This window comes from Oncorhynchus keta, unplaced genomic scaffold (assembly GCF_023373465.1).
Source record: "Oncorhynchus keta strain PuntledgeMale-10-30-2019 unplaced genomic scaffold, Oket_V2 Un_contig_7827_pilon_pilon, whole genome shotgun sequence".
Lineage (NCBI taxonomy): Eukaryota > Metazoa > Chordata > Actinopteri > Salmoniformes > Salmonidae > Oncorhynchus > Oncorhynchus keta.
Window position 1 is genome coordinate 1 of NW_026289698.1, and position 16,129 is coordinate 16,129.

General features: G+C 46.4%; 1 protein-coding gene across 1 annotated transcript in view; it reads left to right on the forward strand.

The window, feature by feature from the left end:
- Positions 1 to 5,891: 5,891 nt before the first annotated feature.
- LOC127926572 (actin remodeling regulator NHS-like) overlaps positions 5,892 to 16,129 on the forward strand; it is a 31,172-nt gene continuing 20,934 nt past the window's right edge. Inside the window, exon 1 of the mRNA XM_052512008.1 lies at positions 5,892 to 6,363. Within this exon, the coding sequence (XP_052367968.1) occupies positions 6,084 to 6,363 (280 nt within the window). The 5' untranslated portion in view covers positions 5,892 to 6,083. The remainder of the gene's footprint in view (positions 6,364 to 16,129) is intronic.

Below are 16,129 nucleotides of genomic sequence, written 5' to 3' on the forward strand. Positions count from 1 at the left end.
TCTCTCTCGGAGGACCTGAGCCCTAGGACCATGCCCCAGGACTACCTGACATGATGACTCCTTGCTGTCCCCAGTCCACCTGGCATGCTGCTGCTCAGTTTCAACTTGGCCTGGGCCCTAGGACCATGTCCCAGGACTACCTGACATGATGACTCCTTGCTGTCCCCAGTCCACTGGCCATGCTGCTGCTCCAGTTTCAACTGTTCTGCCTTACTATTATTCAACCATGCTGGTCATTTATGAACATTTGAACATCTTGGCCACGTTTCTGTTATAATCTCCATTCGGCTGGCAGAAGAGGACTGGCCACCCCACATATGCTCTCTCTAATTCTCTCTTTCTTTCTCTCTCTCAGAGGACCTGAGCCCTAGGACCGTGCCCCAGGACTACCTGACATGATGGCTCCTTGCTGTCCCCAGTCCACCTGACTGTGCTGCTGCTCCAGTTTCAACTGTTCTGCCTTATTATTATTCGACCATGCTGGTCATTTATGAACATTTGAACATCTTGGTCATGTTCTGTTATAATCTCTACCCGGCACAGCCAGAAGAGGACTGGCCACCCCACATAGCCCGGTTCCTCTCTAGGTTTCTTCCTAGGTTTTGGCCTTTCTAGGGAGTTTTTCCTAGCCACCGTGCTTTTACACCTGCATTGTTTGCTGTTTGGGGTTTTAGGCTGGGTTTCTGTACAGCACTTTTGAGATATCAGCTGATGTACGAAGGGCTATATAAATAAATTTGATTTGATTTGATACAGCATTGCGAGGTCTTTTACGCATTTATGTTGAAGAATAGTCGTAAGGGACCACATTGAGCAAGTGGTCACATGATGGCTCCGCAGAAAATCTTGCGTAAAGTACACAAGTAGCCATTTTTCCACCGCTTATTATGATAAACCAATTGTCTCGGTGGATATTTTATCAAATAGATATGTGAAAAACATGAGGATTGATTTTAAACAACGTTTGCCATGTTTCTGTCAATATTATGGAGCTAATTTGGAAAAAAGTTTGGCGTTGTAGTGACTGCATTTTCCGGTCGATTTCTCAGCCAAACTTGAAGAACAAACGGAGCTATTTCGCCTACAAAAATGATATTTTTGGAAAAAGGAACATTTGCTATCTAACTGGGAGACTCCTGAGTGAAAACATCCAAAAGTTCTTCAAACGTAAATGATTTAATTTGATTGCTTTTCTTATTTTCGTGAAAATGTTACCTGCTGGTAGCAGAGCCTAGCATAGCATTATGCCATGATAAACTTACACAAATGCTTGTCTAGCGTTGGCTGTAAAGCATATTATGAAAATCTGAGATGACAGTGTGACTAACAAAAGGCTAAGCTATGTCTCAATATATTTCATTTGTAATTTTCATGAATAGGAAGATTTTCTAGGAAGATGTATGTCCGCAAAGTGCTAATTAGTTTGAGGCTATGGTTACGCTCCTGAATACGGGTTTGAGATTCATGAGAAGTTAAGAGAGTTCGGAAGATAACAGCTCTATAAATATTATTTTGTGGTGCCCCGACTCTAGTTAATTACATTTACATGATAAACTCAATCAGGTAATATTAATTACGGAGAAAGGATTTTATAGAATAGCATGTCATATCACTTAACGGCATAGCTAAAGACACGACACTGGCTTCATCAATAAGTGCATTGATGACGTCATCCCCACAGTGACTGTATGTGCATACCCCAACCAGAAGCAATGGATTACAGGAAACAGCCGCACTGAGCTAAAGGGTAGAGCTGCAGTTTTCAAGGAGCGGGACTCTAACCCAGAAGCTTATAAGAAATCCCTCTATGCCCTCCGACGAACCATCAAGCAGGCAAAGCGTCAATACAGGACTAAGATGGAATCATACTACGCCGGCTCCAACGCTCGTCAGATGTGACAGGGCTTGCAGCTGTTACAGAGTACAAAGGGAAGCACAGCCATGAGCTGCCCAGTGACATGAGCCTACTAGACAAGGCAAGTAACACTGAAACATACATGATGACTATGTGATCACGCTCTCCGTAGCCTTTAAACAGATCAACATTTTCAAGGCAGCAGGGCCAGACGGATTACCTGGACGTGTACATGGAGCATGCGCTGACCAACTGGCAAGTGTCTTCACTGACATTTTCAACCTGTCCCTGACTGAGTCTTTAATACCAACATGTTTCAAGCAGACCACCATAGTCCCTGTGCCCAATAACACTAAGGTATCCTGCCTAAATGGCTACCGGACCCGTAGCACTTACGTCTGTTGCTATGAAGTGCTTTGAAAGGGCTGTCATGGCTCACATCAACACCATTATCCCAGAAACCCTAGACCCACACCAATTTGCATACCTCCTCAAACAGATCCACAGATCATGCAATCTCTATTGCACTCCACACTGCCCTTTTACACAAATCAAATGTATTTATATAGCCCTCCTTACATCAGCTGATATCTCAAAGTGCTGTACAGAAACCCAGCCTAAACCCCAAACAGCAAGCAATGCAGGTGTAGAAGCACGGTGGCTAGGATAAACTCCATAGAAAGGCCAAAACCTTGGAAGAAACCTAGAGAGGAACCAGGCTATGAGGGGTGGCCAGTACTCTTCTTGCTGTGCCGGGTGGAGATTATAACAGAACATGGCCAAGATGTTCAAATGTTCATAAATGACCAGCATGGTCAAATAATAATAATCACAGTAGTTGTCGAGGGTGCAGCAAGTCAGCACCTAAGGAGTAAATGTCATTTGGCTTTTCATAGCCGATCATTAAGAGTATTCTACCGCTCCTGCTGTCTCTAGAGAGTTGAAAACAGCAGGTCTGGGAACAGGTCAGGGTAACATAGCCGCAGGCAGAACAGTTGAAACTGGAGCAGCAGCACGGCCAGGTGGACTGGGGACAGCAAGGAGTCATCATGCCAGGTAGTCCTGAGGTATGGTCCTAGGGCTCAGGTCCTCCGAGAGAGAGAAAGAAAGAGAGAAAGAGAGAAGTAGAGAGAGCATACTTAAATTCACACAGGACACCGGATAAGACAGAAGAAGTAATCCAGATATAACAGACTGACCCTAGCCCCCGACACATAAACTACTGCAGCATTAATACTGGAGGCTGAGACAGGAGACACCTGGACAAAAGGAACACCTATGTGAGAATGCTGTTCATTGACTACAGCTCAGCATGTATTGTATTATTTTGGGCTCCCAAGAGGTGCAGCGGTCTAAGGCACTCCCAGCTAGCACAGTGGATCTGGGGCGCAGCGGTCTAAGGCACTCCCAGCTAGCACAGTGGATCTGGGGCGCAGCGGTCTAAGGCACTCCCAGCTAGCACAGTGGATCTGGAGCGCAGCGGTATAAGGCACTCCCAGCTAGCACAGTGGATCTGGAGCGCAGCGGTATAAGGCACTCCCAGCTAGCACAGTGGATCTGGGGGCGCAGCGGTCTAAGGCACTCCCAGCTAGCACAGTGGATCTGGAGCGCAGCGGTCTAAGGCACTCCCAGCTAGCACAGTGGATCTGGAGCGCAGCGGTCAAGGCACTCCCAGCTAGCACAGTGGATCTGGAGCGCAGCGGTCTAAGGCACTCCCAGCTAGCACAGTGGATCTGGGGCACAGCGGTCTAAGGCACTTCCAGCTAGCACAGTGGATCTGGAGCGCAGCGGTCTAAGGCACTCCCAGCTAGCACAGTGGATCTGGGGCGCAGCGGTCTAAGGCACTCCCAGCTAGCACAGTGGATCTGGAGCGCAGCGGTCTAAGGCACTCCCAGCTAGCACAGTGGATCTGGGGCACAGCGGTCTAAGGCACTTCCAGCTAGCACAGTGGATCTGGAGCGCAGCGGTCCTAAGGCACTCCCATCTAGCACAGTGGATCTGGGGCGCAGCGGTCTAAGGCACTCCCAGCTAGCACAGTGGATCTGGGGCGCAGCGGTCTAAGGCACTTCCAGCTAGCACAGTGGATCTGGAGCGCAGCGGTCTAAAGGCACTCCCAGCTAGCACAGTGGATCTGGGGCGCAGCGGTCTAAGGCACTCCCAGCTAGCACAGTGGATCTGGGGCGCAGCGGTCTAAGGCACTCCCAGCTTGCACAGTGGATCTGGGGCGCAGCGGTCTAAGGCACTCCCAGCTTGCACAGTGGATCTGGGGCGCAGCGGTCTAAGGCACTCCCAGCTAGCACAGTGGATCGATCTGGGGCGCAGCGGTCTAAGGCACTCCCAGCTAGCACAGTGGATCTGGGGCGCAGCGGTCTAAGGCACACCCAGCTAGCACAGTGGATCTGGGGCGCAGCGGTCTAAGGCACACCCAGCTTGCACAGTGGATCTGGGGTGCAGCGGTCTAAGGCACTCCCAGCTAGCACAGTGGATCTGGGGCGCAGCGGTCTAAGGTACTCCCAGCTAGCACAGTGGATCTGGGGCGCAGCGGTCTAAGGCACTCCCAGCTAGCACAGTGGATCTGGGGCGCAGCGGTCTAAGGTACTCCCAGCTAGCACAGTGGCTCTGGAGCGCAGTGGTCTACAAGGCACTCCCAGCTAGCACAGTGGATCTGGGCCGATTCCGGCTGAGAGTCAGACTTGGCCGGTGTCATGTAGCCTGAGTCTGGGCCGCCTTCGGCAGTATTACTTATGGCTAAAATGTGGGGATTGAGCTAGATCCGATTCTGGTGTGAATTATCTGGCCCAAATGTATTACTTGGGGCTACTCTGGCAGATGATTACACAGGCTGCTTTATATAATTAACATTCCATTATTTATTTTAATCATATTTTCTCATTGTTTCTATGATCAAATTAACATACAATTAACATTTAAATGAAATTATTTTAGAGTCCTGTGCAGTATTTTAGTATTTTGATACTAGTTGCAAGGCATTTGATAGGCATTAAAAACGTTATGGCTGGAACCTCCTGAGTAGTGCAGCGGTCTAAGACGCTGCATCGCAGTGCAAACTGCATTGCTACAGATTCCTTTCCGAGACCCATGCCAGCCGTGTCCGGAACGCACAATTTGCGGGTGCTGTAGCGACTCCTGGGGTGTGCCAGGCGCATGAACACTGACCAGGTGTATGGCGTTTCCTCCGACACAAAATGCTTTTTTTGTGGATGGGTATAATTTTATGTATAAAATGTATAATAGTATTATTTAAAATGACTAAATCAGGAAATTCTGTATACATTTATATAAATTAGCATCGGGTCGCTTCTGGTGGGATTCTGGTAAGATGCCAGCAAAGTCGGCTAAATTCTGGTAGACTGAAACGGCCGATGTACTTGGGCCGACTCTGGGCAGTCATTAATTTTGATTCCGGGCTGAGTCCGACACCCGATTCCGGGCCGATTCAATTAGTTCCGGCCCCCGCTTCTGGGCGGATTCCTCATTACTAGCTGGGCTGCATCTCAGTGCTAGAGGGTGTCATTACAGACCCTGATTCGAATCCAGGCTGTATCACAACTGGCCGTGATTGGGGTCACATAGGGTGTCGCACAACTGACCCAGCACTGTTGTGGTTTGGCCGGGGTCGGCCTCATTAACTGACTTGCCTAGTTAAATAAATATATTGTTTCATGTCGGCCCCTGGAAGAGTAACTGATGCTTTTACACACAGAGAACAGTTTAATACACTCCAACACATAGGCTACAGTCATCTTATGACACTACAACTCTCTATATATCAGTCTCTTATACAGCCGTTCAAAGTGATTATTATCATCGAGCAACTGTTCCACACCAAGAATCCTCTGTTGTGGTAATAGTGCACGCGCTCAGTCTCGGAAGCGCGCATGGAGGCTCCATGGACACAGACAGCTTCGCGCTTCGGTCCGAGTCCAGATCCGGGAAATTAGAGTGATCCGCGCCAGGTTTTGAGGTGATCTTTTTTAAAAGCGCCTCACTTTTAAAGCTCTGAAAAACATAGGCAGTACCTATGGATAGATAGGCAGCTGATGACCAGAGGAGCAGCGGGAGGCGACCACTCATTCTGTGGAGAGTGAAATGATGCCTGAAGAACCGCTCAATCAGGGACAGTTGGATTAATGGGGGCAACTATTGTTTGGAAAATAATTTATTGGTTCAGATTTTTTTGTGGATTTCTAATCGGGTCCATGTCAAAATGCCATTTGCCAAACGGATCGTGGAACCCCAGTTACTGTGCAGGCATTCAGTCCCAAAAGAAGAGAGTTTGGTTTTCGAGGATCTGTGTACGGTCAACAATGTGGCTCTGTCCCGGACCCTACGACAGCTTTCCGACCTGGCCCGGCACGCCTGCTCTCTCTTCCAGGAGCTGGAGAGCGATATCGTGTTTACCAACCAACGGGTCCGGGGACTGCAGAGTAAAGTCGGTCAACTTCAGCAGTCTATCTCCGGGTTAGACGCCAAGCAGGAGGCAGTCCGTGAGTACACCACTTTCTACTACAGCTCAACCTTTTCTCCTTTTAGCCACAGCGTGCCATGTGTTCTCTGCGGTTCTGCGTATCCAGCACATGGTCTTCTAATAAAAGCTACAACTCAGTGGGAAACAGATTGGTGCTCCAAATATTGAATCTGAAGCATTGATACGGAATAGTAATCAATATGACACAGTGGGTTCCATCATGTTCATGTTGCGACTGTATTGGTTTATTAAAAGCTTGGGTCTAGGATATGGTCTGTTGTTATGTGTTTTCAATTCTATTCTGAGTGCAATTGATCGCTAGATTGGCATGTTGACTGTTTCGCGGTGATCATCATTTTAGGCAATGGCACCAGTTTATGGATAACTGGCGTGGTGTACTCGCCATTTCAATGTTTTCATAACCAGGCTCTATCCATACATACTATGCTTTCAATCTAAATGCGACAATGAGGTTAGTTTGCTGTCCTGTATTGGGGTTAGGTCCATGGTAACATAATGAGGCCATGTGGAGGGTTAGAGGGCTGAATTAGGGTTAGGTCCATCGTAACATAATGAGGGTAAGAGGGCTGTAGCAGCAGATGGGTCTTTTTTGTTTGTTGTGTCAGATGTATTTTTCAGTTTAATTAAAGATTAGATTAAATGTACATTACACTGTTTTGTCAGTGATTTCAGTCCCAATCTATTGCATTTTTTTTTCAGACCTCATCAACATTTCAATGCAGGATGGAAAATAAGGGGTGTGAGGGCGTAACCAATCATTTCCCTGATACTGGCACAGCATGATGCTGTTGGCTTGCTATTTTAATTTCTACACTCAAAAAAATCTGTTGTTTGGATGACCCAACTGCTTGGATGTAGTAAGGTCATGATTTTATTAAAAAGATCAAGGTTGGGGTATTTTAATGCTGGGTTGTTTAGCTATGACGACTCCAACACCATTACGTCTGCAGATGACACAACAGTGGTAGGCCTGATCACAGACGACTACGAGAAAGCCTATAGGGAGGAGGTCGGAGACCTGGCCATGTGGTGCCAGAATAACAACCTGTCCCTCAACGTGATCAAGACGAGATTATTGTGGACTGCAGGAAAAGGAGGACCGAGCACGCCCCCATTCTCATCGACGGGGCTGTAGTGGAGCAGGTTGAGAGCTTCATGTTCCTTGTTGTCCCATCACCAACAATCTATCTAACTTTGTCCTTGCACTCCAAGATAGTGGTGAAGAGGTCACAACAAAGCCTATCCCCCTCGGGAGACTGAAAAGATTTGGCATGGGTCCTCAGATCCTCAAAGTTCTACAGCTGCACCATCGAGAGCATGGTTGCATCACTGCCTGGTATGGCACTGCTTGGCCTCCGACCGCAAGGCGCTACAGAGGTAGTGTGTGCGGCCCAGTACATCACTGGGGCCAAGCTTCCTGCCATCCAGGACCTCTATACCAGGCGATGTCAGAGGAAGGCCCTAAAAATGGTCAAAGACTCCAGCCACCCTAGTCATAGACTGTTCTCTCTGCTACTGCACGGCAAGCGGTACCGGAGTGCTAATTCCAGGTTCCAGACCTGAACAGCTTTTAAAATGGCTACCCAGACAATTTGCATAGTCACTTTAATAAGTCTACCTACATGTACATTACCTCAACTAACCATATATTTATATATATTTATTTATATTTATATATATTATATTATATATATTAGTAAATGTCATTCCGGTTAATCTGTTCTGTTGTTTTGTAGACATTGAACACTGACACTTGTAGCTTTAATGGTTCAGGATTGGCAGTGAGGCCAGGTCTACCTACGATGGCCTCTCTCAATAGTCCATGCTCAACGGGTATGTACATAGTCAAAGCTTCCCTTAATTTTGGGTCAGTCACAGTGGTCAGGTATTCTGCCACTGTGTACTCTCTGTTTAGGGCCAAATGGCATTCTAGTTTGCTCTGTTTCTTTGGTAAATTCTTTCCAATGTGTCAGAGTAATTATCGTTTTGTTTTCTCATGAGTCTAATTGTGTTGCTATCCTGGGGCTCTGTGGGGTCTGTTTGTGTTCAGAGCCTCAGGACCAGCTTGCTTAGGGGACTCTTCTCCAGGTTCATCTCTCTGCTGGTGATGGCTTTGTTATGGAAGGTTTGGGAATCACTTCCTTTTTAGGTGGTTGTAGAATTTAACTGCTCTCTTCTGGATGTTGATAATTAGTGGGTATCGGCCTAATTCTGCTCTGCATTATCTGGTGTTCTACGTTGTACATGGAGGATATTTTTGCAGCATTCAGCAGAGTCTCTATTTGGTGTTTCTCATTTGGTGAGCGGACCCCAGACCTCACAACCATAAAGGGCAATGGGTTCTATAACTGATTCAAGGATTTTTTTTTGACCAGATCCTAATTGGTATGTTTAATTTTATGTTCCGTTTGATGGCATAGGAGGCCCTTCTTGCCTTGTCTCTCAGATGGTTCACAGCTTTGTGGAAGTTACCTGTGGCGCTGATGTTTAGGCCGAGGTATGTATAGTTTGTTGTGTGCTCTAGGGCAACGGTGTCCAGGTGGAATTTGTATTTGTTGTCTTGGCAGCTACCCTTTTATGGAACACCATTATTTTTGTCTTAGAGATTTACTGTCAGGGCCCAGGTCTGTCAGGGCCCAAGCTTTTTAGAAATTTTAGCAAGTGTGTGTGTATATATATATGATTAAAGGGTCTGAATACTTATGTAAATGTGGTATTTCGGCTTTTATTTATATATATATAAAAGCCGAAATACCACCTTTACATAAGTATTCAGACCCTTTAATCAGTACATTGTTGAAGAACCTTTTGGCAGCGATCACAGCCTTGAGTCTTCTTGGGTATGACGCTACAAGGTTGGCACACCTGTATTTGGGGAGTTTCTCCCATTCTTCTCTGCAGATCCTCTCAAGCTCTGTCAGGTTGGATGGGGAGCGTTACTGCACAGCTATTTTCAGGTCTCTCCAGAGATGTTCGATCAGGTTCAAGTCCAGGCTCTGGCTTGGCCACTCAAGGACATTCAGAGACTTGTCCCGAAGCCACTCCTGCCTTGTTTAGGCTGTGTGCTTAGGGTCTGTGTCCCATTGGAAGGTCAACCTTCGCACTAGTCTGAGGTCCCGTGTGCTCTGGAGCCAAAATTGTATAATTTTCTCTACTTTATGCATATTGTTTTTATACTGAATTAGCAGATCTTCAACCAAAACCTAATTTTAGATGAAGGGAACTAGAAAATCGATCCAAGTCTGCTATCTCTAACTTGAAATATAAACATTAGCTGGCTAATCACTAGCACGTGGGCTTGAGCGACTGTTGAGACCTGTGTTCATGTTCTATTGCCTGCTACAATACGGTTGTCATTATTAGTGAATGTGCAGTATGCATGGTTCTAGTTACATTTGTAACAAAGGTTATTTTCATAGGCTAATCAGTGATTACTCCCAAAAAAGCATGTTAAACTATTTTTATAAAATTAATTAAGGTTAATGGTTGTTGAAGGCTTATATTTAGCCAACGTATAATTTTACAAACCCGGAATTCATTAGATTATTGCTAACTGTTTGAAATGCAGTGTAACTGTTTGAAATGCAGTGTAACTGTTTGAAATGCAGTGTAACTGTTTGAAATGCAGTGTAACTGTTTGAAATGCAGTGTAACTGTTTGAAATGCAGTGTAACTGTTTGAAATGCAGCGTAACTGTTTGAAATGCAGCGTAACTGTTTGAAATGCAGCGTAACTGTTTGAAATGCAGCGTAACTGTTTGAAATGCAGCGTAACTGTTTGAAATGCAGCGTAACTGTTTGAAATGCAGCGTAACTGTTTGAAATGCAGCGTAACTGTTTGAAATGCAGCGTAACTGTTTGAAATGCAGCGTAACTGTTTGAAATGCAGCGTAACTGTTTGAAATGCAGCGTAACTGTTTGAAATGCAGCGTAACTGTTTGAAATGCAGCGTAACTGTTTGAAATGCAGCGTAACTGTTTGAAATGCAGCGTAACTGTTTGAAATGCAGCGTAACTGTTTGAAATGCAGCGTAACTGTTTGAAATGCAGCGTAACTGTTTGAAATGCAGCGTAACTGTTTGAAATGCAGCGTAACTGTTTGAAATGCAGCGTAACTGTTTGAAATGCAGCGTAACTGTCTGAAATGCAGCGTAACTGTCTGAAATGCAGCGTAACTGTTTGAAATGCAGCGCAACTGTTTGAAATGCAGCGCAACTGTTTGAAATGCAGCGCAACTGTTTGAAATGCAGCGCAACTGTTTGAAATGCAGCGCAACTGTTTGAAATGCAGCGCAACTGTTTGAAATGCAGCGCAACTGTTTGAAATGCAGCGCAACTGTTTGAAATGCAGCGCAACTGTTTGAAATGCAGCGCAACTGTTTGAAATGCAGCGCAACTGTTTGAAATGCAGCGTAACTGTTTGAAATGCAGCGTAACTGTTTGAAATGCAGCGTAACTGTTTGTAACTGTTTGAAATGCAGCGTAACTGTTTGAAATGCAGCGTAACTGTCTGAAATGCAGCGTAACTGTCTGAAATGCAGCGTAACTGTCTGAAATGCAGCGTAACTTCTGAAATGCAGCGTAACTGTCTGAAATGCAGCGTAACTGTCTGAAATGCAGCGTAACTGTCTGAAATGCAGCGTAACTGTTTGAAATGCAGCGTAACTGTTTGAAATGCAGCGTAACTGTTTGAAATGCAGCGTAACTGTTTGAAATGCAGCGTAACTGTTTGAAATGCAGCGTAACTGTTTGAAATGCAGCGTAACTGTTTGTAACTGTTTGAAATGCAGCGTAACTGTTTGAAATGCAGCGTAACTGTTTGAAATGCAGCGTAACTGTTTGAAATGTAGCGTAACTGTTTGAAATGCAGCGTATTTGATCTTTTAATTGTACAAAGCTTATTTAGAGAGAACATAATTTTTTTTTTAGATATATTGTGAATCGCCCACAAGTCAAAAAACAAAAACAAATGGAGATCTGATTTTAGACCATATCACCCAGCTGTACTGGGAGGCTTATTAGAGGTATACATGAAAGTGATCTTTATGTTTGAGCTGTTAGTGCAGGGTGAGCTGTTAGTGCAGGGTGAGCTGTTAGTGCAGGGTGAGCTGTTAGTGCAGGGTGAGCTGTTAGTGCAGTGTGAGCTGCACACAGTGGTCTTCCTACTAGTGCACACCGCCTCAGTGCTAACAGTGTAACTCTGGTTCATAGGCACATGATTACTGCAGACAATATCTGTAGGATCAACAGAGGAATTCAGGGCAGCAGATGGGCAGGGGGCCGGGGATCAGGGGGCAGGGGGGCCGGGGAGCAGGGGAGCAGGGGGCAGTAGGGCAGGGGGCAGGGGAGCAGTAGGGCAGGGGAGCAGTAGGGCAGGGGAGCAGTAGGGCAGGGGAGCAGTAGGGCCGGGGGAGCAGGGGAGCAGTGGGGCAGTAGGGCCGGGGGAGCAGGTGCTATAATTATACAAGACCTACAGTATACTGTGTTCAGTTATTTGGAGCCTACCTGCTCCATCCTGTTCCCCTGCCTCCCTAACCCTGACCCACACTGCCTGCCTAACCCTGACCCACCCTGCCTGCCTAACCCTGACCCACACTGCCTGCCTAACCCTGACCCACACTGCCTGCCTAACCCTGACCCACACTGCCTGCCTAACCCTGACCCACACTGCCTGCCTATCCCTGCCTCCCTAACCCTGACCCACCCTGCCTGCCTAACCCTGACCCACCCTGCCTGCCTAACCCTGACCCACCCTGCCTGCCTAACCCTGACCCACCCTGCCTGCCTAACCCTGACCCACCCTGCCTGCCTAACCCTGACCCACCCTGCCTGCCTAACCCTGACCCATCCTGCCTCCCTAACCCTGACCCATCCTGCCTCCCTAACCCTGACCCATCCTGCCTGCCTAACCCTGACCCACCCTGCCTGCCTAACCCTGACCCACCCTGCCTGCCTAACCCTGACCCACCCTGCCTGCCTAACCCTGACCCACCCTGCCTGCCTAACCCTGACCCATCCTGCCTCCCTAACCCTGACCCACCCTGCCTCCCTAACCCTGACCCATCCTGCCTGCCTAACCCTGACCCATCCTGCCTCCCTAACCCTGACCATAACTGTTCCCCTGCCTCCCTAACCCTGACCCACCCTGCCTCCGTAACCCTGACCCATCCTGCCTCCCTGACCATAACTGTTCCCCTGCCTCCCTAACCCTGACCCATCCTGCCTGCCTAACCCTGACCCACCCTGCCTGCCTAACCCTGACCCATCCTGCCTCCCTAACCCTGACCCATCCTGCCTGCCTAACCCTGACCCATCCTGCCTGCCTAACCCTGACCCACCCTGCCTCCCTGACCCACCCTGCCTCCCTAACCCTGACCCATCCTGCCTCCCTAACCCTGACCCATCCTGCCTCCGTAACCCTGACACTGCCTGCTCCTCTGGGATGATGCGGTACCCCAGGGTAGCCTAGTGGTTAGAGCGTTGGACTAGTAACCGGAAGGTTGCAAGTTCAAATCCCGAGCTGTCGTTCTGCCCCTGAACAGGAAGTTAACAGGCAGTTCCTAGGCCGTCATTGAAAATAAGAATTTGTTCTTAACTGACTTGCCTAGTAAAATAAAGGTCAAATAAATAAAAAATACTCCCCACATGGGAGGGGAAGAGTAGAGAGGTTGGCGAGGTGGCAGGGCTTGTTTATGAAAGTGTTTTGTTTATATGTGTAAGGGTTTAGCTGGAGGACATGTTAGTCATTACTGCTACATTCCTGAGGCTCCTGGCAGACGGGTGAGCAGAGCAAGTGCTACTGCATGGTCCTCTCCTCCTAGAACCTGGTGTATATTTTCAGGACACAATCTGTAGCAAATCAATTGACAAATGAAAATGTTTTGTCCAGCAGGTTATGGTACACCTCATGTGTATATAACAGACATGACTGTTCCTAATGCATGTTGAAGACCTTCCAAACTATTACTTAAGCTCTGTTTGTTCTGTCTCCATGGGGACTGGAACACCTATGTGGTTGTTGATTATTAGTTGGGGAGGGGTGCTGTTTGCGCTGATTTGAACTTCTTTGTCCATAATGTTTCACCCATCGTTTCCTATGACTGAAAAGAGCTTCTGGACATCAGGACAGCGATCACTAACCATGATTTGGATGAGGAATTCTACTTCAATGACTCAGCTGTGCAGGATATACTTCTCACCTGGGCCCTGATCCCCTGAAGAGACTGTGATATGGAGGCCGATGTGTGGGTACCCTGCTGAAACTACAGAGGAGAGTAAATAATCTACCCTCTGTTCTATTGGCCAATGTACTGGAGAACCAACTGGCCTTCTAGGCAGAGTTGCAAAGAAAGAGCCATATCTCAGACTGGACAATAAAAGATTAAGATGGGCAAAATAATACAGACACTGGATTTGAGGAGCTCTGCCTGGAAAGCCAGCATCCCAGGGTCGCATTTTAACTGTTGACGTTGAGACTGCTGTTTTGCTGGTACTATTTAATGAAGCTGCCAGTTGGGGACTTGTGAAGCCTCTTTCTCAAACTAGACACTCTAATGTACTTGTCCTCTTGCTCAGTTGTGCACCGGGGCCTCACACTACTCTTTCTATTCTGGTTAGAGCCAGTTTTCTCTGTTCTGTGAAGGAAGTAGTACACAAGGTTGTACGAGATCTATAATTTCTTGGAAATTTGTCGCATGGAATCGCCTTCATTTCTCAGAACAAGAATAGACTGACGAGTTTCAGGAGAAAGTTATTTGATTCTAGCCATTTTGAGCCTGTAATCGAACCCACAAATGCTGATGCTCCAGATACTCAACTAGTCTAAAGGACAGTTTTATTGCTTCTTTAATCAGAACAACAGTTTTCAGCTGTGCTAGCATAATTGCAAAAGGGTTTTCTAATGATCAATTGGCCTTTCAAAATGATAAACTTGGATTAGCTAACACAACGTGCCATTGGAACACAGGAGTGATGGTTTCTGATAATGGGCCTCTGTACGTCTATGTAGATATTCCATTTAAAAAAATCAGCTGTTTCCAGCAACAATAGTCATTTACAACATTAACAATGTCTACACTGTATTTCTGATCAATTTGATGATATTTTAATGGACAAAAAATTTGCCTTTCTTTCAAAAACACTGACATTTTTAAGTGACCTAAAACTTTGTGTGTGGAAAAAATATATTTTTACATACACACACCACTACATTGACACTCACACACATTGACATACAACACATCTTTTTTGTTACACTTTTATTTAACCAGGTAGGCCAGTTGAACAAGTTCTCATTTACAACTGCGACCTGGCCAAGAATGGAAAGCACTGCGACAAAAACAACAGAGTTACACTTGGGATAAACAAAAGTATAGTCAATAACACAATAGAAAAGGTCTAAAGACAGTGTGTGCAAATGTAGTAAGATTAGGGAGGTAAGGCAATACATAGGCCATAGAGGTGAAATATTTACAATTTAGAATTAACACTGGAGTGATAGATGTGCACATGATGTGCAAGTAGAGATTCTGGGGAGCAAAAAATAAATGACAATATGGGGCCGAGGTAGTTGGGTGTGCTATTTACAGATGGGCTGTGTACAGGTACAGTGATCAGTGAGCTACTCTGACAGCTGATGCTTAAAGTTAGAGGGAGATTCAAGACTCCAGCTCCAGTGAGGTACATTTAAAAAAAATGTATTTTGCAATTCGTTCCAGTCATTGGCAGCAGAGAACTGGAAGGAAAGGTGGCCAAACGAGGTGTTGGCTTTGGGGATGACCAGTGAAATATACCTGCTGAAGCGTGGGCTACGGGTGGGTGTTGCTGTGGTGACCAGTGATCTAAGGCGGGGCTTTACCTAGCATAGCCTTATCGATGACCTGGAGTCAGTCCGGGCCAGCCAACGAGAGCATACAGGTCGCAGTGGTGGATAGTATACAGGGCTTTAGTGACAAAACGGATGGCACTGTGATAGACTACATCTGAGTGGAGTGTTGGGGGCTATTTTGTAAACAACATCGCCGAAGTCAAGGATCGGTAGGATGGTCAGTTTTACGAAGGTATGTTTGGCAGCATGATTGAAGGAGACTTTGTTGTGAAATAGGAAGCCGATTATAGATTTAATTTTGGATTGGGGATGCTTGATGTGAGTCTGTAAGGAGAGTTTACAGTCTAACCAGACACCTAGGTATTTGTAGTTGTCCACATATTTTACGTCAACCGTCCAGAGTAGTGATGCTAGTCGTGCGGGCAGCGATCAGTTGAAGAGCATGCATTTGGCTGTACTAGCATTTTAAGAGCAGTTTGAGGCCACGGAAGGAGTGTTGTATGGCATTGAAGCTTGTTTGGAGGTTAGTTAACACAGTGGCCAAAGAAGGGCCAGAAGTATACAGAATGGTGTCGTCTGCGTAGAGGTGGATCAGAGAATCACCAGCAGCAAGAGCGACATCATTGATACATTTACATAGAAGAGAGTTGGCCCGAGAATTGAACCCTGTGGCACCCCCATAGACTGCCAGAGGTCTGGAAAGCATGCCCTCCGATTTGACACACTGAACTCTGAATAGTTAGTGAACCAGTTTGTTTGTTAACTTGGCTTTCGAAGATTTTAGGCAGGGCAGGATGGATATACAGTTGAAGTCGGAAGATTACATACACCTTAGCCAAATACATTTAAACTCAGTTTTTCACAATTCATGACATTTAAGCCTAGTAAAATTTCCGTCTTAGGTCAGTTAGGATCACCACTTCATTTTAAGAATGTGAAA